Source organism: Mus musculus, chromosome 5 (genome assembly GCF_000001635.26).
Source record: "Mus musculus strain C57BL/6J chromosome 5, GRCm38.p6 C57BL/6J".
Taxonomy (NCBI): domain Eukaryota; kingdom Metazoa; phylum Chordata; class Mammalia; order Rodentia; family Muridae; genus Mus; species Mus musculus.
This window is the reverse complement of record NC_000071.6, coordinates 121,523,711-121,546,106: the sequence shown is the minus strand read 5'-3', so window position 1 is coordinate 121,546,106 and position 22,396 is coordinate 121,523,711. Positions and strand designations below refer to the sequence as shown.

At 47.4% G+C, this 22,396-nt stretch overlaps 1 protein-coding gene across 1 annotated transcript; it reads left to right on the top strand.

The window, feature by feature from the left end:
- Window positions 1-214: 214 nt before the first annotated feature.
- On the top strand, window positions 215-21,056 carry Mapkapk5 (MAP kinase-activated protein kinase 5). Its single transcript, NM_010765.2, has 14 exons — window positions 215-942; window positions 5,532-5,605; window positions 6,860-6,935; window positions 7,617-7,714; window positions 8,887-8,995; window positions 10,164-10,253; window positions 11,677-11,772; window positions 12,718-12,798; window positions 14,387-14,574; window positions 17,117-17,237; window positions 18,886-19,016; window positions 19,247-19,368; window positions 20,340-20,444; window positions 20,868-21,056. The coding sequence occupies exons 1-14, from the start codon at window positions 907-909 to the stop codon at window positions 20,960-20,962; spliced, it is 1,422 nt and encodes a 473-aa protein (NP_034895.1). The 5' UTR covers window positions 215-906; the 3' UTR covers window positions 20,963-21,056.
- Window positions 21,057-22,396: the final 1,340 nt, after the last annotated feature.

Here is a 22,396-nt window from a genome sequence, read left to right as displayed (position 1 = left end):
CCAGCCAACTCCTTGGCTGCATCCACAGGTTTCGCTCAAAACACAAGACACTCAGCAGCGGGCTCCCGCGCATGCGCCCTCCCTGCATTCCGCTTCTCTTTCGGCAGGCCAGGCCTCGCGCCGTCTTACGTCATTCACCCAGCGCCACGTCAGTGGAAGGCCCGGGGGCCTGTGCTGCGTGCGGCGCGCCCCGGGGACGACCCGGCTGGCGCCTGCACATCCACCGCGCGGCTCGGGAAAGCCTCAGAAAGGCCGGCGGATGCCGGCGAGAGGCGCGCGGGGCTGGGTGGTCGCAGAGCCCCGCGGCAGCATGGCTGGCGTGAAGCTGCAGAGGGTGAGGCGCGGGCGGGCGGCCGGCGGGCTGCCCGGCGCAGGCGTCCCGGCGATGTGTGGCGCTGGAGCGGCAGTGGGAGCGGCGGCGGCGGCGGCGGCGGCGGCGGCGGCAGCGGCGGCGGGCTCGGCTTCGGCTTCGCTACGGTGCTGGTGCCGGCGGCGGCGGGGAAGGCGGAGGCGGCGGCGCAGGCTTCTCCTCAGGAGCTGGCGAACCCAGGCCTAAGCGGCGGCCCCGCCAAAGCCCCGCACGGCGCTCCAGGCCGGGCCCCTCCCCGCCTCGCCCTGCCCCGGGAGCCTGCCTCCCCGGCCGGGGATGAGGCCGGGAAGCGGCTGCGCGGGGCCCAGCACAAAGGCTTGTCCCCAGGGGCCGCCGCCGCTGCCGCCGCCACCGCCGCCACCAGCTTAGAGCCGCCTGCGGAAGCCGAGCCGGCACCCGGACCTTCATCCCCTCCGCTCCCTAGGGGCGGGCGCTGCCCGTCTCCCCGAGCTCCGAGCCCTTTGCTTCCTCGGCTGCCAGGGGACGGGACAGCCGCGCAGCCTCCGCCGCTTCGGGCTGTGGGAGCCCAGCGGAGCATGTCGGAGGACAGCGACATGGAGAAAGCCATCAAGGTAAGCGGGAGATGCAACCCGTACCCTGCTTTGTCGACAACCGCGATTCCGCTCATCGTGGGCCTTGGGAAATAGAGAGAATTTGAATGGGAGGTAGAGGTTCTAGTTCCTAGCATCTAGTAAGTTCGGTTTTCGGCCTCCCGGGGAAGGGGACCGCATTTGAAGGCCCAGAGTGTTGGCTTGTGTAGGGTGGTGTCTCCGATTCCCTCTAGCCTCCTTGGTTGATGCAATTTGTGCTCAGCTAGAACGAAGTTGAGTAGTGTGGAGATACTTCATATGAGTGGGATATAAGAGGGCTTCTTAGGACTCTCATGTTTCCATCACCTCCAACTGTGTCCATTTGCATCTTGGTGACCCACTGCGACACTTGGCAGTGGCTCTGACCCCTCCTGATGGCTCTGAACCAAGCCTGTTTGAGACCTTCAACTTCAGGAGTTGCTTTACCTTTGCCCAAAACCTGCCCTTTGGCTTTTCCCTTCTCTGTGCGTTCATTTCCTTCTGTTCTCTTGTCTACTCTCAAGAATCAAGAGTTTATTTCTGAAGAGTTTAAAGCGCCCCGTATTCTAAAACGACCCCAAATGGGACTGGGAATATAGCCAGCTGGTAGAGTACTCACCATGCATGAACCCTTGGGTTTGATCCCTTGCACTGCATGAAACTGGCACGGGGAGGGGTCACCCCCCCCCCCACACACACACACGCGGGAGGATCAGTAGTTGAGGATCCCAGCCAATGCTGTGATTTAATATCTGGCTCAGAAGAGGAGCCTCAGTCCAAGCCTGGTGACCAGAGTAAGATCCTTAGACCCACATGGCTGGAGAGCACCAACTCTGGCAAGTTGCCCTCTCATCTTTGGAGACACACATTAAAAAAAAAATGAAATAAAAAGTTCAAGGTTGTCTTTGGCCACAAAGAGTAAAGAGGCCATCATGAAACTACAAACTCTTTTCTGTTTTTTGTTTTGTTTTGTTTTGTTTTTTTCGAGGCAGGGTTTCTCTGTGTAGCCCTGGCTGTCCTGGAACTCATTTTCTGTTTGAGGCTGGCCTCAAATTCAAAGATCCACCTGCCTCTGCCTCCCTGAGTGCTGGGATTAAAGGTGTTTGCCGCCGCCACCACCACCTACTAAAGTAGAGTTTGTTTAGAGTATTTTAAAATTTAAAGTGACAGCTTTGTTTTGTGTCAACATTCTTCATGTTTTTCTGTGTATTTGACAATTTCATACATTTAGTCTTCATTGATTTTGTTTCACCATTGAGAATATGTATATTTGCTGGGTTATGGTGGCATGTGCTTGAGGCCAGGAGTTCAAGGTTAGCCTAAGCAACACAGTGAGTTGCCATAACAAAAACAGATCAACAAAACAAAAAAGAAATGGAATGTCCTTAGTTTTGACTCAGTATCAATATTGTTCTTTTAGTCTTTAAATGTATTATACATTTTAAGTGTCTGTGTGTTTGTGTGTATATGAGTGCATGTACACACATGGAAATTGGTTCTCCTTCCATTATGTGAGTTCCAAGGATCCAACTCAGCTTGGCTACTGAATCCTTTTTGGGCATACTGAATCCTTTAAAAAAAAAAAGAAAAAAAAAAAAAAAAAAGAAACAAAAAACCGGAACTTTTTCTGGGGAGGGCTGGAGAGATGGCTCAGTGATTAAGAGGATGTATTGCTTTTGTAGAGGGCTCCAGTTTGGTTCTTAGAGGTCACACTAGGTGGCTCACAGTCACAGTAGTCTATAACTCTAGCTCTAAGGGATCTGACACCTTCTTCTGCCTCCATAGCGCACACGTAATTAAAATCAAATAGGTAAGACAAGGGGAAACACACCATTAAGCTAAGCTCTTAGGAAGCAGAGGCCTGGAACTCTGTGAATTCAAGGCCAGCTTGGTCTACAAGGAGAGTTACAAGCCAGCCTGGACTACATAGTGATACTTGTCTCAAAAAAACAAAACAGAATCCATCATATCTTTGCAAAGCCTATCAATTTGTATCCAGTGCTCAGAGATAATTGCTACTTATTCAAACCACCATCACCACATAAGATGGTAAGTTGGGTTTTATATATTTAATAATTTTTGTTAAAAAATTGGACACTTGGTAACATAGTAACTCTGGACTTTCACTCTTCCCGGTATTTGTAGCTGCCTAGAATTAAAGGGAAGTTTATTTTCCTTGTGCATGCTAATGTCAGATCAGGGCTGTTGTTCTTGGCCTCTGAGTAAGTTAGCTTCTGATGTGGGCTGAGACTATCCAGTGATTTGAACTCCTGAGGCTTTTACCCCCTGCCATTCAACCCCTGTGGTTCTGGAGTCCTTTCTGAATGGAGTTGACTTGCAAAGTCACTTCTGGCCTTAGATTTTCCCTGGCTTCTCATTCTCTCCAGTCCATTTATCAGTTTTGTGGAGAGCTCACTTTGGCCTTATTCTATGGCTCTGTGTAGCAGTTTGCCCTCTAAACCCATATAGTCTGCATTCCTGGCCAGGACTCTTCTCTGAGCTCAGCACAGCTGCCCCTTCTCTCACACATTTACCTGGTCTCACCTGCCCTGCCCCCCTTTTCTTCCCTGCCCCCTAGAGCACCAGCATTGTTACCTTTCACACAAGCTCTGGGAGTTTAAAGCTCCCTGTATTCTAAAACGACCCCAAACAACCCCACTAACTGTTTTGGGGGGGTTGGATGGAGGATGGAAGCTGGAGGAGCCAGGCTGTGTGCTGGCTTTTGACCTCACTTCTAGTGGGTATAAAAAACAGACAGTTCTCAGTTTGTTTATACTGTTTGACAATTGACACTGTCTCACTGTGTAGCTCTGCCTGGTCTGGGACCCATGTAGATTCGGTTGCCTTGAATTCAGAGAAGTCTGCCTGCCTCTGCCTCTTGTGTGCTGGAAGGAGAGCAGAGAACCCTCATGGCTGACAGTCTTGTTGTTTTTTGACATTTTTGTCTAGCTTTAAATATATTTATGGAAAGCAGTTGCCTGCCTTTCACACTATGACTATGAGAATTCCCTGTTTTGTTATTGAGCCCCAGAGAATGTTGATGGCTTACCCAGGTAAAGATGAGTGGAGAATGAATACTTGATCCACTTCATCCTGGACGTTGGGTTTGTTTGTTTGTTTTTAAATTTATTTATTTATTATATTTAAGTACACTGTAGCTGTCTTCAGACACCCTAGAAGAGAACATCAGATCTCATTACATCTCACTACAGATGGTTGTGAGCCACCATGTGGTTGCTGGGATTTGAACTCAGGACCTTTGGAAGAGCAGTCAGTGCTCTTAACCTTTGAGCCATCACTCCAGCCCCCATTGGGTTGTTTTTAATTTAAACATTCTCAGGTGGTTGTAGTGGGTTGTTACCGAGGACACGTGGTCTAGAATGGGTCTAAAAATGCCATTCTTCCTTCTGTGAAAGCAAGTGTCTGAACCCCAATCTCTAATGTGGATGGAATACTCTCTGCTGTCAAGTAGACTATCATTTTTTTAAAGATTTATTTATTTATTTTATATGTGTGAGTACATTGTAGCTGTACAGATAGTTGTGAGCCTTCATGTGCTTGTTGGGAATTGAAGTTTTAGGGCCTTTGCTCGCTCCGGTCAGTCCACTCGCTCAGTCCCTGCTCGATCCGGCCCAAAGATTTATTATTTATTATACATAAGTACACAGTAGCTGTCTTCAGATGCACCAGAAGAGGGAGTCAAATCTCATTACCGGTGATTGTGAGCCACCATGTGGTTGCTCTGATTTGAAATCAGGACCATGGAAAGAGCAGTCAGTGCTCTTACCTGCTGAGCAATCTTGCCAGCCCAAACTATCATTCTTAGCTTGGTAAAAGATTAGGCCTGAGAGTTCACTCTCCTCCTGTCTTAGGGTTTCATTGCTGTGAAGGGATACCATGACTACGGCAACTCTTAAAAGGACAACATTTAGTTGGGGCTGGCTTACAGGTTCTGAGGTTCAGTCCATTATCATCATGGCCGGAAGTAAGGTAGCGTCCAGGCAGGCATAGTGCTGGAGGATGTGAGAGTTCTACATCTTAATCCAAAGGAAACCAGGAGCAGACTGTTACCAAGCAGCTAGGAGGAGGGTTTCAAAGCCAACCCCTACAGTGACAGTTCCCCTAAAAAGGCCATATCTCCTAATAGTGCCACTCCCCGGGCCAAGCACCACACTCTCCCATCCATACACATTGAACAGTTTGAAGGATGTAAGCTTCTACAGATAACTGACACAGTTTCTGGACTCTCAGAAATTACACTCGATTGTCGTTTGTAGTGAAGACATGTTCTGCCACTTGTTTAAAGTCCTAATGTCTGTCCCATACACTGTCTATAAAGCATCATTTGTCTACTTAAATAGACCACTCAGGCGGGTAACTTATCCAGTTTCCCTTTATTCTCGAACCTATGTTATTGGGAGGTAGTGGTTGGGAGGCAATGGCAGTCGTGTAGACAAGTGTACGATTATAAAGCCTGCAGACTGCCTTAGGAGGGAAGGTACTGACCCATGGCTGTCCTGCCTCTGCCTAATAATCTAGCTTAACAGTACAGTTATCTCTGCCCCTCCTATTCATTTTCTTCTTTTTAATAGGAGACCTCCATTTTAGAAGAATATAGTATCAATTGGACTCAGAAACTGGGAGCCGGAATTAGTGGTCCAGTTAGGTAAGCCAATGTTGAGAAGTAGGTATGCTGTTCTGGAAACAGACATGGGAAAAAGCCTTGCGCTACAGGCATGGGATGCGCCCTAAGAATTGGCCTGAGTTTAAACTGTAGAGTTTTTATTTCGTTTTTGATTTGTTTTAGTGTCAGCTTTTGTGTGTATTGAACACACATACCACTGAGCTCCGGGCAGTGGGTGTTTACTTTATTCACCTGTTTGTTGCATTGTTATGAGTGGGTGTGTGGAGGTCAAAGGGATGACTCTCAGCAGGTGGTTCTCTCCCTCTGTGTGGGTCCTGGGGATCTCACTGGCCCCTTTGTAAAGGCTTTTGGTTAGTGTTTTTGGGGGTTTTGGGGTTTTTTTGTTTTGTTTTTGTTTTTCGAGACAGGGTTTCTCTGTGTAGCCCTGGCTGTCCTGGAACTCACTTTGTAGATCAGGCTGGTCTCAAACTCAGAAATCCTCCTGCCTCTGCCACCCGAGTGCTGGTATTAAAGGCGTGCGCCACCACTGCCCCGCTTTTTGTTACTGTTTTATAGCTAGAAACAGCTAAGTAGCAAAGTCACATCATCTGTAGTTATGGGTTATGGGTTAATTTTAAGATGTTAAGATATTGGACCAATGAGATGGGTTGTTGGGTAGAGGTTCTTGTTTACCATTTTGATGGCCTGATTTTGATCTCTGAGTCCAGTAGTAATACTGGAAGGGGAGAGCTGATCCCTGCAGGTTCCTCTGTGACCTCCATATGCATATCCATACACAGAAAATGAATTTAAATGTAATTTTAAAAAGGTAAAAGGTAGGGCTGGAGAGATGGGTTAGAGGTTAAGAGCATTAGCTGCTCTTGCAGAGGACCTGGGTTCGATTCCTAGTACCTATAAGGTGGCTCACAGCCACTGGTAACTCCTCTTCCAGGGGTCTGGCCTTTACTGGTCTCCACTGGGGACAGGTGGTGAACAAACATACAGCAGCACAACAGTCATACAATAAAAAGAAGTAAGAAATAAGACTGGGCCATTTTGAGAGGCTGTCATTTCTTCAGTACTTTGGTAGTGAGCTGACATTACCTGCTGAGGGTGAGGCGCTGGTAAGGATCTGTGGTTGAGCAGAGGAAGAGGCGTCTCCTTTGCCACCTGCTGCTGTAGGGAAAGTTGTTTGTACTCATTTGCCTGTGTGTCTGAGATGGGCCCTGTTAGGCCGTGCTGTCCTGGACTTGCTGTGGGATCCAGGCTGGCATTGTGATTTCTTTTTAAACCTAGAGTCTGTGTGAAGAAATCCACTCAAGAACGGTTTGCACTGAAAATTCTTCTTGATCGTCCAAAAGCTAGAAATGAGGTATGTTCCTTTATTGGCTTACACACACACACACACACACACACACACACACACACACACACACGGGGGGGGGGGCATTCTTTGCCTGTGCAGGCCTGAGACAGCATTAGGTGCCTTAGCGCTCCAGGCAGTGTGTGCTCGCCAGCTCGGCTCTGGGAGCTGAGGTGTGTCTTCTGGAGGAGCAGGGACACTCTTAAGCTCCTCGCTGTCTGTCCATCCAGCCCTTGTTTAAATGTCTTAGAGCCTAAGAATATAGATGTATTTACAGTTACGGGAGGCAGATCCCTGGAAAATAGAGAGATGCATAAAGGATCTGTTTACACTTACTCTCCTCATAGCACCATTATCAAGCACTCTATTGATATGGAGAGCTAGTAGTCTTTAGTCACCTCGTGATTTTTTTAAAATTAGTAGCAGTAACTTGTGAAATACAGTGAGTTATGTCTGTTTTCATTTGTTACTAGAGGATGTAGTAAGTGTGTTGTATGGTTTTATTTGTATGGAGAAGGCTGAGGAGATGGTCTGGACACTTTGGTTGTATTCTAGGTGATGAGGATTTCTACAGAAAGTAGCCTTACCTTTTGGACTTAGCATGGTCAGGTTTTGATGGGATGTTTGGGGGGGGGGGGGGGGATGATGGCATTTCTTTTGCACATGCACGTTTCCTGTGTTCTCTTTAAGGTGCGCCTGCACATGATGTGTGCCACACACCCCAACATAGTTCAGATTATTGAAGTGTTTGCTAACAGTGTACAGTTCCCTCATGAGTCCAGCCCCAGGTAAGACTGGACAGGGCCATCACCATATGCCCATGGAAGTCACAGTTGCAGACGTGTGCTCTTTTCTTGCCCTGCCCTTCCCTACCTGTCTCTCTCGTGTTGTAAAAGCTGAATTCTGTACCCAGTGCCCGGGCTCTCGTCACCGAGCTCTCGTCAGCCCCTGGGGAATCTTATTTCATTTGCTCCCTTCCTCCACCATTATTTTGATTACTTTCTCTTTTCAAAAAATGTTTAAGGGCTTGGGGATTATAGATTAGTGATGGAGTGCTTGCCAACCGTACCTAAGGCCCTGGATTTACTCTCTAATGCCCAGTGTGTGTGTGCGTGTGTGTAGTTAAAAGGAAAATAAAACATTAAAGAGCCAGGTATAGTTGGTGCATGCCTATAATCCTAGCCCTTGAGAAGCTGAGGCAGGAGGATCATGCATTCCAGTCTAGCCTGGTCTACATAGTAAGACTATGTTCTAAACAAATAAAAAGGAATTAAAATAGATTCTATTTCAAATCAGCAAGAAGGGCCTGTCATTCCAACATTCCAGGTCAAGTCTTAGAAGTAATGCAGCAGAGATGCCCCAGTACTTGTCTTGACTTGCCTTCTGAAAGAAGGAACCATCATCATTCTTTTAGTTTGGGAAGTCCCTTAGGTGGAGACTGAGCTGGGAACCCTGTCATTGCAGTGTGGCAGGCAGCAAGCAAGGCACCTCCTCCCTTGCACTCAGAACCTTAAAGAGCAGAGCTAGTGTAAGTGCAGTCTGCAGTCTGTGAGGCCAGTGTCTCAGGCTTCGGGAAGTGCGCATGGGAAAGGGGGTACAGAAGCTGTGCTGGTAAAGCCAGTGGGAAGTCGATTGGGGTTCCCAAGTGTGCTCTGATGCTGAAAGCATTTGGATGCAAGCAGAAGCATTCATAGTCCTAGTGGGACTAGGAGGCAGAAGTTCATGTTTGGTTTTTTCTTTTTCTTCCTTTTTACATTTTGGTGGAGAATATGAGAGTCCTTGCACTTAGTTAGTGGCTAGCTTACCCCGGACACAGTGGCTGCATACTTTGTAGATGACATCACTTTAGGTCAGTGTTTGATGCTTCAGGGTTTTCCTTTTCCTTTTTTCCTTTGTTTTTTTCCTTTTCCTTTTTTTTCTTTTTTTTTTAAACTTAACAAAATCAAATGCTTTCAAACAGGGCTCGACTCTTAATTGTAATGGAGATGATGGAAGGGGGAGAGCTATTTCACAGAATCAGCCAGCACCGGCACTTTACAGAGAAGCAAGCCAGCCAAGTAACAAAGCAGGCAAGTTGACCCCGGGTACCCGGCCAAACTGCGACTACCTTGTTAAGCAGTACAATTGCATTGTGGGAAGGGAAGCTTAAAGAAAAGCTCCATTTGACCTCTCATTGCCTGCTTTGTTATAATCAGAAAGGAAGGACATCTTCCTAAAAGTGCCACTGACCCTTTATACTTTGGGAGGGAGGATTGGATTTTTAATTGCTTGTCACCTTTCCCAAGGATGCTCTGAGAGTTTCCCCCACGGTCTTAACTGTGGACAGCTGTGGGCAGGTAGCATTTGATGCTGTTGCTATCACCTGAAAGACCTTCAGGCATTTGTACCTAAGATGTTTCTTGCATAAATCACCCATCATTTCTGTGGGTTTTTGTAATAGTGAGTGATTCTTGGTTATATTCTATTTTATGTCCCATACAATTCCCTCATAGAGGTGACAGGCCTGTCTTCATACCACGCAAGTAGACCATAGGAAAGCATGAGGCCACAACAGTTAGCATTGTGAGAAAGCTCGTCAGATTGTCCACCCTCTATTCTCTAGTGTCTCTGGATGCCTCCTTTCTGATTGACTAGGGTTAACCACTATGTGAGGTGCTGAGAAGAATCACAAGAGTTGAGGAACTATTTAACTTTTAAATTACACCATTCATTTTTCAACATTAAGACTAAAGGATGAGATGTGACCATCTGTAAAATAAAAGCTGTCTCAGTCTACACAGACAGATGCATTTTCGTGAGATAGGAAGTCAAGCTGGCTGGATGGAAGGTATTGCCTGCCATTCAGCTCCTTAGGGTGCAGGTATCTGGAGGAGCAGCCCTGGGGTCACAGCAGGGGTCCACTGGGAAGCCCTTCTTATTGTGGACTGCTGCCTCTGGGTCCCCACAGTACCTGTCACAGCACAGGTAAAGGAGTGGCCAGGCATCTTACAGGATGTGTCCACCGCTTTATTCTGACAGAGGATCATTTGTAGTCGTGCTTGTTCAGTAAATATAGGTTATAGTTAAACTAAGGCCAATGTATTTGTGTTTCTTGGTGTCCCAAGTCTTTCTTAGTTTCTCTCGTGTACGTAACACTAGCCACAGTTGTAACTGACTTAAACCCCTGAGCTCTCACACTAGGGGTGTTAGAGATGGTGCTTTTCTAAGAGGTGGCTGGTCCACTGTGCCCTTTTCCAGATAGCCCTGGCTCTACAGCACTGTCACTTGCTAAACATTGCGCACAGAGACCTCAAGCCTGAAAATCTGCTTTTCAAGGATAACTCTCTGGTGAGAACAACTGCTTTTCCTCATTTGATGCTGTCACTTTGTTTTGTTTTGTTCAGTTTCTGTTTTTTAAAGATAGAGTCTGTCTATCCCAGGCCAGCCTTGAACTTATTCTGTAGCTGCAGATGTCCTCGATCTTCTGACCTCCTGCCTCCACCTCCTTTTGCGTGTTGGGATTCCAGGTATGCATCAGCAGACTCAGTTTATGTGACTGTGGGGTTGAATCCAGGGCTTCGCACCCAGTAGGCCAGCACTGTGCCAACTGATGTACATCCTCAGGCTGGTTTAATTTTTGCCATACTGTCTTGCTTTGTGGACCAGGCTGGCCCGGAACCCATGTAAACGAGGTTGGCCTAAAACTCAGGAAGCCTTTGCTTCCTGAGTGCTGGGATTGCAGGTGTGTGCTTCCTGCTGCTGTACTGAGCCCGTGCACAGGAGGTTTAGGCATGTGCTTCTAATACTTCAGCGCCCCACTCTTTCCTTGTTAGGGCCTCAGAACTGTTGCCACACCCATGGCATGGGTGATTTGGATTGTACAGATACATCTGTGGGGCTTATGAACTTGCATATTATCTGGACAGCCTTTGGGGAGAGGCAGGAATTGACATGCTGTTACATAGTTCAGTTAGAGTTGCTGTTAGCCCTGATATAGGCTGTGTTCTTTTCCTGGTTTCCTGTCCATATTCAGTATACTAGTCAGTTGCTCCAGTTGCCAGTCTTCAGAGTGAGGCTGGGTGGATGAGAGGAGGGCCAGCCTGTTAGTTAAGACTCTGAACTCAGAGCTGTGCTTACAAGTATATGTCGGGGGCTGGTGAGATGGCTCAGTGGGTAAGAGCACCCGACTGCTCTTCCGAAGGTCCGAAGTTCAAATCCCAGCAACCACATGGTGGCTCACAACCATCTGTAATGAGATCTGATGCCCTCTTCTGGTGCATCTGAAGACAGCTACAGTGTACTTACATATAATAAATAAATAAATAAATAAATAAATAAATAAATAAATAAATAAAACAAGTATATGTCGGGCCTGACCTCGTAGATCTGCTTCTCTCTTACTTTAGATTACTGATGCGTTTTATGTGTATGAGCCGTTCACCTGAAGGTGCATGCAGTACCTGGGAAGACCAGAAGAGGGACTACCCTGGAACTAGAGTTACAGGTGGTTGTGAGCTGACACATGGGTGCTGGGACCCAAAGCCAGGCATTATGCAAGAGCAGGAAGTGCTCCTAGGTGCTGAGCACGTTACAGCCCCTGCACTAAGGACAGCTTTCACATGCTTTTCCCAGGCCAGGTCTGAAACTCATGGTAATCCTCCTGCCCCAGAGTCCACAGTGCTAGGATTACAGGCATGAGCCACCACACCTAGCTTCCATAAAGTGTTTACTGACAGCTATGTGGTATTAACCCCAGTTTGTTTTCTTTCAGGACGCCCCTGTGAAATTATGTGACTTTGGGTTTGCTAAAGTTGACCAAGGTGATTTGATGACACCCCAGTTTACCCCTTACTATGTAGCACCTCAGGTAAGCCTGTTTTCTTCTTTGTGGTGTATTGCCAACTCCCCCTGCACCCCCTAAGTTTCTCTGTGTAGCCTTGGTTGAACTGGAACGAACTCTGTAGACCAGGTTGGCCTTGAATTTTGAGATGTGCCTGCCTCTGCCTCCCACGTGCTGGGATTTAAAGGCGTGCACACCACGGCCAGGTGACTTATTGGTTCTTGTTTCTACTGTGGGTGTGGCCTATGCTGCTTGTTATTTCTTTACTTTTCTTTCTTTCTTTTTTTTTTCTCTTTTTTTCTTTTTTGGTTTTTTCAAGACAGGGTTTCTCTGTGTGGTTGTCCTGGAACTCACTCTGTAGACCAGGCTGGCCTTAAACTCAGAAATCCGCCTGCCTCTGCCTCCCAAGTGCTGGGATCAAAAGGCGTGCACCACCACTGCCGGGCTTGTATTTCTAATGTTAATTTGGATACAAAGACTGTTAGCTGGAGACAGTCCTCCCATAAGATACTGAGGGACCCTGCTCCCAGCCAATTCTGATTGGTAACAATAGCTGGGGAGAAAAGACATAGGTGGTGTTTAGGGTTCCTGGGTTTGGGAACAAGAGTAAGGTTTCTCTGGGTAGCCCTGGCTGTCCTGGCTCATACTGTGTAGACCAGGCTGTATATATAGCCTTGAACTCAGATCTGCTTGCCTCTGCTGGGTTAAAGGCCTGAGCAACACTACCCCGAGGAGGGGTTTTGTTTTTGAAACAGGGTCTCAACCATGTCCTGAAGCTGTGTCCTCCCTGTGTATGCCAGGCTTGAGCTTAAAGGTGTGAGCCAGCATAGCTGGCTGGAAGTATTATATTGATGTTGAGTTATTTTTTATTGTTGATTGCCAGTTCATCTTTAGCCTTCCTGTAGTCTGTCTCAAGCTGTGGGACATTGGTGATGTGATTTCCAACAAGCATTTGGTCCAACTCCTTTCTAGGTACTGGAAGCGCAGAGACGGCACCAGAAGGAGAAGTCTGGCATCATACCTACCTCGCCAACACCCTACACTTACAACAAGGTAAAGGGAGAGGGGCTTAGCTCCTTCCCACTGGGAGATGTTCATGCTGCTGCTGCAGCTGGAATACAGCAAGTGACCTGGGATCCCAGTCTCTAATCTGATGAGACAGGAAGTTATCCTCTGATGACACTGAAGTGACATGGTTGGCAGTCATTTTAGACAATAAAGGCCATTTTTGAGACACTGAAACTCAAGAGCACATTGCTGTTGTATATTACCATCCTTTGGTACTTCGTAAAATGCCAATTTGAAAAAGATAAAAAGGCACATTTTGAAGCAGTTGCTGTCTAATTTGAACAATGTCTTCTGAGCATAGCAAATGCTTTATGTGGTGTCCCCTGAATCTGCAGCCATGGACAAACATGCTGTATGGAGGGAGGCCAGCATCTCTGGAAATGGATCTTGGAGTTGCTGACTAGATTTTAATGTGTGCTTGCTCTTTGGGCACTTCAAACTAGGTATGGGTGACACAGTGGCCTGGGACAGCTGCTGCTGTGGGTCCACACACTCCAGCTATGTGGCTTTGTTTAGGCCACCAAGCTGCACTTTTAGTGTGTGCGTGTGGGGAGAACGGGATTCACTATGTAGCCCTGGCTGTCCTGGAACTTGCTCTGGAGACCAGAGGTTTGAGGTTGGCCTCAAACTTACAGAGATCACCTGCTTCTACCTCCCAAGTGCTGGGATTAAAGGTGTGCACTACTTCTGCCCAGCTTAAGCTGCACTCTGGGCAGGAGCATTCAGAGCCCCTGTGGAATGGCAGGTCAAGGGAACAAAGCCAACAGTGATAGAGGAGGACACCAGACATCCTTTGGTTTCACATGCATAGTGCATAGGCATGCACATACCCCACCCCCATATGCACAGATATACATCACATAAGACTCACCAAAGCACTGTGATGCAGAGGGCTCACTGGGAGAATCCTTGCCTGCTGTATATTTGACCTGGTGGAGCTTGTATGGTATGCAGCCTTTAGGACATGGGACCGCAGACCCAGACCCATCTGAGTGAGCCAGGCGCAGTTGCTGGCAGTGGCTCCAGACAACTGCCTGCCTGTGTGGCCTCTCACCACGAGGCTCACCAGAATTGTTTTAGAGACAGGTGGTGTGAAATGTGACTCGTACCTCCGTGTCTTACATCCGGTGTTCTGGAGAGTGTTGAGAGAGGAATCTCCTGTTTGAGGCTTGTAGCTGGAGAAGTTCTGCTCTTCTTACAGCGTTTTCTTTTTTTCTTCAGATAGTATATATATGTATGTATGTATGTATGTATTTATTTATTTTAACAATTCAAAAAGAATCTTTGAATTGGAATAGAGTAGGACAAACATGGTTGTCATGTGTCACCAACAGAGTGTCTTTAGACTTCCAAATTTTGTCACATTACACCAACTTACATGTACCCAGCAGTGGTTCTCTGTCCTCCCTGGTCCACATTGACACAGTGCTTTGTTGGTGGCTAACTGGTGTACCCAGCTGTCACTGTCCTTGTGAAGTTTGGTGATTTTAGCCTTTAGGTGTTGGGACGACCCCTGAACCTTAATTTGAGACTCTTCTGTAATGGGAGTGATTATTTTCTATTTTGCTTTCAGAGCTGTGACTTGTGGTCCCTAGGGGTGATAATTTATGTGATGCTGTGCGGATATCCTCCTTTTTACTCCAAACACCATAGTCGGACTATCCCAAAGGATATGCGGAAAAAGATCATGACAGGAAGTTTCGAGTTCCCAGAAGAAGAGTGGAGCCAGATCTCAGAGATGGCTAAAGATGTTGTGAGGAAGTAAGTCTCGGGCTGTAGACAGTCTCCATGGCTCTTAGACCCGGGTCTCTAAGTGACCAGCCTCCTGCCGTGTCCTTCTCCCCTTCCCTCCTCAACATCTCTCTTTTGTCATCTTGTTTTGTTTGGGTTTTGTTTTTGGTTTTGCTTTGAAATAGGATCTTGTTCTAGCTCTGGCTGGCCTAGAACTCACCGTGTAGTCGAGGCTAGACTGAGTGTTAATATGCACATTCCATGCTAGCCTGTGTCTTCTCATCTATAAGCCAGCCGTGCGGTGGGGCTGATGCTAGGGTTTCAGGACAGCATCTTTGGCCTTTACTCCTTTTCTACTGTTGCAGTATGTGCTGCTGGTCTCAGGACCACACCCAGTCTTCTGTGCCACGTGGTGGCTCTGACAAACACTAAGCTGGAGATTCATTCAGAATTAGGGAATAAGGGCCACACAGCTGCCTTTAACTTCAGTTCTATAGGGCTTAATGCTCTCTTCTGGTCTCCTTGGGCACTGCACCCATGCACAGGGATACATCCAGCCAGACATTCATACATAAAATAAAAATAAATGTTGAAAAGGGTTAGGGATAGTGATTGCATAAGCGCTTTCCTTTTCCTCTTCCAGGGACGGTGCTTAGAGGCACTCAGGGTGGTCCAGCGTTTGACATACACAGCCTCTAACAAAACTAGGCTGTCTGGAACCCCTGGCAACAGGATTGTTTACCTTTACACCAAGAAGGTTGGGAAAGCACCTAAATCCTTAGGCATGTGGTGTGTGCCCAGGTAGACTGCGAGGGGTTCGTGCTGGGAGACCCAAAGTCCTTAGGAGATTGTCTAAGACAAGCATGTCAGTGGGGCCTATGGTGGTTCCACGTGTGCTGCCAAGTGTGTCTGTGACAGGATCAAGCGGGCTTTCCTTATGGAGGAGCAGAATCGTTGTGAAAGTGTTGAAGGCACCGCACAGAGTCAGAAAGCAAAATAGAGAGGCTACTTTTTTTTTTGTTTTTTCCAAGACAGGGTTTCTCTGTGTAGCCCTGGCTGTCCTGGAACTCACTCTGTAGACCAGGTTGGCCTCGAACTCAGAAATCCGCCTGCCTCTGCCTCCCAAGTGCTGGGATTAAAGGCGTGCGCCACCACGCCCAGCTCGAGATGCTACTTTTTTTTTTTTTTCCATTTTTTATTAGGTATTTAGCTCATTTACATTTCCAATGCTATACCAAAAGTCCCCCATAGCCACCCACCCCTCTACTTTTTTAAGTAATAAAAATCAAGACTTGGCCTATGGGGGAAAAAAGAGTTGCTACAGCACTTTGTTAGCAAGAAGATAAAGGATGCAGAGTGTAAAACAGCACACATTTCCTTCTGCTGCCTGCGGGGAAAGCAGGGCTGTGCCTGACTCATCAGGTTCCTTCTGGGTTTTGAGAGGAAGGGAAGCAGGGAAGGGACTGTCCTGGTCACTGCAGGCCCTCCAAGAGTGAGCTTGCGCCGTGCTCATGCCTTCCTGTATTGCCGACCTATGGAAGGCTGAGGCAGGAGAATTAGAAATTCAATGCCAGCCTGGGTCACAGAGACCCTGTATCAAAACAAAAAGTTTAAAAAAGTGGAGTGGTGGACTGGCAAGGTGGTTCAGTGGTTAAGAACAAAGTGAGCTGGTGTTCGTTCAGGATTCTTTATAAAGAAGGAATGCTCATGATGTAAGAGCAGGGTTTGAATTCCCACCGATCTTCATACTGCTTTCATACCACATGTCCAGCTCTCTAGTCAACCCTGGTGTCCTCTTAGGGGCTCTCTGCCTCTTGTGAGTGTAGGTATGCATGCGTGTAGAGGTCAGAGGTCATTCTTAAGGCCTTCTCCACATTTCCCCCCTCTTCTTCCTCCTCTGCTTTTTCCTTGACACAAAGATCTCTCACTGGCCTGGGCCTCTCAAGGGCTGTAGGCTTTCCTGACTCAGACATTTGGAATGAGGTGCTGTTGCAGAGAGCCCAGGAGTATGCAGGTGTGAGCTAGGCAAATGACCAGAATGTGGCTGGTCCAGAGACTCTGCTGGGCTTTGAAGAAAGTGCCATGTGATGGTTGGTCCTGGTGGTTGACTGACTGAAACATAGAGAAGCTGAGGCCCTACCATATGATGGGTCTAGTTTTATCTGAGATAACAACCTCCTGTTTGAAACGGCATGACTCCCAGCTAAGTTACAGGTACTATCAACCAAAAGTTGTTGAAGTATTGTCCCAGAAACCCAGTGTGGAGATTGAATACAGGTAGGCCTGTTGGCCTCTCTACTGCATCCTATGATGTGCTTTGAAGTGGTTTTGAACAAAACTTCTGGTACCACTTTCAATCTGCTGCCCAGGAAATCTCAAGCCATAATCTACCCATACACATTACATGTGACTAGCATCCCATCCTGCCTTGATCTTAGAAGCTCTAGGCCTGTAGAAGTTGGTAGAAAGTCAAAAGAAGCCAGGGCTATTTGGAGCCCAGCCCAAGACCTTCCTTTGTTTCTTTTGGGAACAATCTGTGCATGTTGTCTCTGTTGGTCTGTTTTCTTTGAAGGCTTCTGAAGGTCAAACCAGAGGAAAGACTCACAATCGAGGGAGTGTTGGACCATCCCTGGCTCAACTCGACAGAGGCCCTGGATAATGTGCTACCCTCTGCCCAGCTGATGATGGATAAGGTGAGTGATGCTTACATTGAGAAAGGGAAGTTATGCTGACTGAATATGGATGTAAAGAGAAACAGTGGCAAGCACACGTTACTGCTCTTCGTCTTGAAAAGTCAATCCAAGAAGGCTCAAAGGAATAGCATTTCCACTTGGGGTGTGGGTTTAGTGGCACAGAGCATAAAGATCCACTGCAAGGTGTTGAAATAAGGCCAACAAAACAAAGTGAGGATTGTAGAAACCAGATCTTCTATGCTGTGGGAATTTAGAATCAGGGACATCTCTGAGGAGGTAGATCACCCTGGAAGAAGGCAGAGACCTTTACACTTCCTGGCTGCCTTCTGTTCTGAGGAATATGAAGGCGTATTTTCTTATCTATCTGTATGCCTTGTGCACAAAGGTGCCTTGAGGCCAGAAGGAGGGATTCAGATCCCTTGAGCCGGAGTCACAGGCGGTTGTGAGCTGCCTCCCTCGTACAAGGCGAGAGAACTGAAGTTGGGTCCTTTGTAGGAACAGTGTGTGCTCATGACTGCAGGGCCATCTGTCCCACACTATTAGAAATTCTTTGTTGTTGTTGTTGATGTTTGTTTTGTTTTGTTTTCTGAGACAGGGTTTCTCTGTATAGCCCTGGCTGTCCTGGAACTCACTTTGTAGACCAGGCTGGCCTCAAACTCAGAAATCCGCCTGCCTCTGCCTCCCAAGTGCTGGGATTAAAGGCGTGCGCCACCACCGCCCAGGTTTTTTTTTTTTTTTTTTTTGAGACTGTGTTTTTTGTTTGTTTTTTTTTTTTTTTTTTTAAGATTTATTTATTTATTTATTGTAAGTACACTGTAGCTGTCCTCAGACACTCCAGAAGAGGGAGTCAGATCTTGTTACGGATAGTTGTGAGCCACCATGTGGTTGCTGGGATTTGAACTCCTGACCTTCGGAAGAGCAGTCGGGTGCTCTTACCCACTGAGCCATCTCACCAGCCCTGTGGTTTTGTTTTGTTTTTTTTTTTTTTTTTATTAGGTATTTTCCTCATTTACATTTTCAATGCTATCCCAAAGGTCCCCCATACCCACCCCCCCAATGAGACTGTGTTTTACTATATAGTCTAACTTGGCCTTGTGCTTCTTTGTTCTTTTTTTATTGTTGTTAATTATTTATTTATTATATGTAAATACACTGTAGCTGTCTTCAGACACTCCAGAAGAGGGGATCAGATCTCATTACAGATGGTTGTGAGCCACCATGTGGTTGCTGAGATTTGAACTCAGGACCTTCAGAAGAGCAGTCAGTGCTCTTAACCTCCGAGCCATCTCTCCAGCCCCAGAAATTCTTACTGAAATTTCTGTCCCCATTCATTGCCAAGGAAGAAGACTAATTGGGCTGTGGCCCACTGTTCCCTGAGCCTCACCGATCGTGGGGAGACTCTTCTGCCTGACCAAAAGTCACAGCATGCTTTATATTTCCCTTCGTCTGAGATCACCTTTTTATTGCCAAGTAACAAATGTGGACACTAGCTGCCAAAGTCAGGCTCAGTGACACACCACACCCAGCACTTACTTGGGAAGCTTAGGTTGGCAAGTCATGTGAGTTCAAGATGAACATGGGTAACAGCAAAAATAGCAAAGTGCAGCAGGCAAGGCAGCCTTGGACTGATAGCAGTCTCTGCATGCAGGCGGTGGTTGCGGGGATCCAGCAGGCGCACGCCGAGCAGCTGGCAAACATGAGGATCCAGGACCTCAAGGTCAGCCTCAAACCCCTGCACTCTGTCAACAACCCCATTCTCAGGAAGAGGAAGCTGCTGGGGTGAGTGAGCGCATTTCTTTGATCGTCTTCATGGCAGGCGTGGCTGATGGTGAGTGCTGAGAGCTCAGTGGGGAGTCTGCCTTCATCTGCTTTCTGCAGAAAGTGTGGACATTTAAATTACCCAGGAGTTGGACACATTCTGTAGTTATTTTTCTGAATACCCTGGTGTCGTGATTTGGAGCTGGGTTCTGAGGTCTTACCTTGCTCTTGTCTTTCCCACATTTGTAAAGCACCAAGCCAAAGGACGGTATTTATATACACGACCATGAGAATGGAACTGAGGACTCAAATGTTGCCTTGGAAAAGCTTCGAGATGTCATTGCCCAGTGTATCCTCCCCCAGGCTGGTAAAGGTCATGCCACTTACTAATGTTCTGCGTGTGTGTGTGTGTGTGTGTGTGTGTGTGTGTGTGTGTGCGCGACAAGAGGATTAGATTAGCTTGTGATTTGTTTTTTAAGTACATTATATAAATGAGTCCACATTACTAGGAAATACAGACACTGTGAGCAGATACATGGTAAGTTCTGTATCTTTGGTCTCCTTTGATGCTCTAGGTTAGGCTTAACTGCCAGTGCCAGATTGTGGCCCGTGATTTTCTGTCGTCTTAGTCTCACAATGAAGTCACAAAGTAGAGAGTGAAGAATGGAGATGTGGACAGGGTCCAAGGATAGCGTAGAGGCCATCAGCACCATTTCCAGAACCTTTACAGTGACACACTGTGTCTCTTGTTCTGTGAGTGTAAAAAGAACACTGCACAAGCTCATGACTAGCCCTGCTGTGGCTTCTGTCCCGGCCTTATGCTTGCCTTTGCCGGAGGGACCTCTCATCCCAAGGCCTCCCTAGGGATTCGCCGGCTGGGAAGTGAGGGGCTGTTCTCAGCTGATGACGGAGATGCTCATGGTAGATGAGGTCACAAAAGGTTGGATTAACCCGTCTGCCTAAATCCTTTGCGACTTAAGAGCACTCGGAGAACTTGCCTGAGCATTCAGAAGCAAGGGGTGTGCTTAGGAAAATGGTAGCCCACACAGCACTTCACCGTCTCCTTCACTTGGCCAGATGTTTTTGCTCAGAAACATCTCACATTTTCTCACTGCCAGCCCTCAGCCTGGGATGTCGTCACATTTGTGTGAAAATGCAGACTTGGAAGGGCTCAGTGATAGGAAGGTCAGCCTGGCGCCCTGGGGAGCCCGCTGCTCACAGCTTGTATGTGCTGTTTCACAGTTTCTCAGCTGGTGGGACAGCATAGCCTGACCTTCCGTCTTTAACACAAAAATCCCATGATGCTACAGAGAAGTCAAACTTCCTCTCCATTCTTGCCCACAGGAGAGAATGAAGATGAGAAGCTGAATGAGGTAATGCAGGAGGCCTGGAAGTACAACCGCGAATGCAAGCTCCTGAGGGATGCTCTGCAGAGTTTTAGCTGGAATGGTGAGGTCCTGCCCCTGCCCCTGCCCCTGCCCCTGCCCCTGCCCCTGCCCCTGCCCCATGCTTACTTAGACATAGATGGTCTCTGAGGCCAGAGCTCAGTGAGGCTGGTGTGTGTAGAGACAGGGTAGGGGGCACGCCCGACTGAGATTTCCCAGGCATGCCTGCTATCTGCTTCTTTGTGACATACCTGTTGGAATCTTTGGACTGTCATCTACCCACTTGTAGCTTTCTTACACACGTGTGGGAGTTTTATATGCTTGGGTATGAGTCTGTTGTCAGACATACAGTGATCTCTGGCTTAGAGAAACTGCTCAGAGCTCAGTTGCTGCCTGAAAGTGGGGCCTCTGAACTGCTTCTGGACAGTGTGGGCTGAATTTCGGCTCGTGAGGAGCTGTGCTCACCTTGTTCTTTCTTGCCTTTCAGGCCGTGGATTCACAGATAAAGTTGACCGATTGAAGCTGGCAGAGGTGGTAAAGCAGGTGATCGAAGAGCAGACCCTTCCCCACGAGCCCCAGTAGTAACAGCTTAAAACTGTTTTTAACAATTGGAAAAATTATTCCTTAATGTAAAAAGTAATTTTTATGTAAATTAATAAATCATAATTTCATTTCCTTATTGCTTAAAGTTGCTATATAGATTTAAGTTCAAAGTTTCCTAACAGTTAACTTTTTGTTTTTTAAAAACCTCAATTCCAGTAATACATATACTAATGTAGGATGGCTGAGGCTTACGGAGGATTGATTTGTTTTAGTAAAGTATTACGGCTGCTTGCCAGAGGTAGGTAAAGGAGCCACGCCATGGTTCCGCCCAGTAAATTGCTGCATCGAGCACTGTGGAGCCTCAGTCCCTTTTGCTCTGGGTGTTTGCTCCCTGCACCTTGGCTAGATGAGTCCCAGTCCTGACCTGTGTCTGTGAACCAAGTGCTGTCAGCTGCCTGCCACAGCCCCCAGGGTGCGCACACTCATGACCTGGAGGAGAAGCAGAAAGAGCATGGCCTCGGCTCCCTCATCCCTCATCTCCTACTTGATGTCTGTCCTGTCGGGTGGGTGTGTTCCCGAGGCCCACTGGGATTCGCTTTGGTTTGTTCTTTGCCATCCTTGCACCCATCTGGCCTCTGCTCCAGAACAAGCTTCCCTGGAGAGGCAGGCGCTCACCCCCGCCCTGCTCCCTTGACTGCTTTCCAGTAGGATTTTCTGAGAGACAACACCAGAGGACCCACTCACTGTTCTTTGGTTGTCTCTCTCTCATGACTGTCCAGAGCAGTGGTTCTGCCTAGGCTGTGACATCCTCCAGGCTGTGTTTATTTTTGTCAGTATCTTTTTGTTGTTTTGTTTTTGTTTTTCAAGACAGGGTTTTTCTGTGTAGCCCGGCTTTCCTGGAACTCACTCTGTAGACCAGGCTGGCCTCGAACTCAGAAATCTGCCTGCCTCTGCCTCCCGAGTGCTGGAATTAAAAGCATGCGCCACCACGCCCGGCTCATCAGTATTTTTTATTCTCAGGAAATAGAATTATTGCCCAGATAGTAGCTGTTTCCTTTTGTTAACTGTTGTGTATACAGGCACAGCCAGTCCCTCTACTCATGGTGGGCTTTTAGAGCTGTAGTTGCCTTTGTTGGCACCCAGAGGAGCTAATGGACACAGGTAAGACAAGCCCTTTGTCAGATATTCACTTTTGTTTAATCCTTGTCAATCAAAAGGATTCCTTGGGGCTTTGTGACTTCCTAACTCCTGAAGTGTAGGTAGGTGTCAGAAGGATGCCACCATGCAGTAAGGATGCTTGTGATATAAAATAAGAACAGCAGTGTTGTTGGGGATTACAGGGGGCGGGCAGGTTGTTACTCTTAGGTGAGTAGTGCTGTTATGAGAAGTGGGGCTACTGTCCAGGATAGCAGGAACTCACTTAGCAGAGGAAAACCAATCTTAAGCAAAATTTCCAGCCAGAAAACTGTAGCT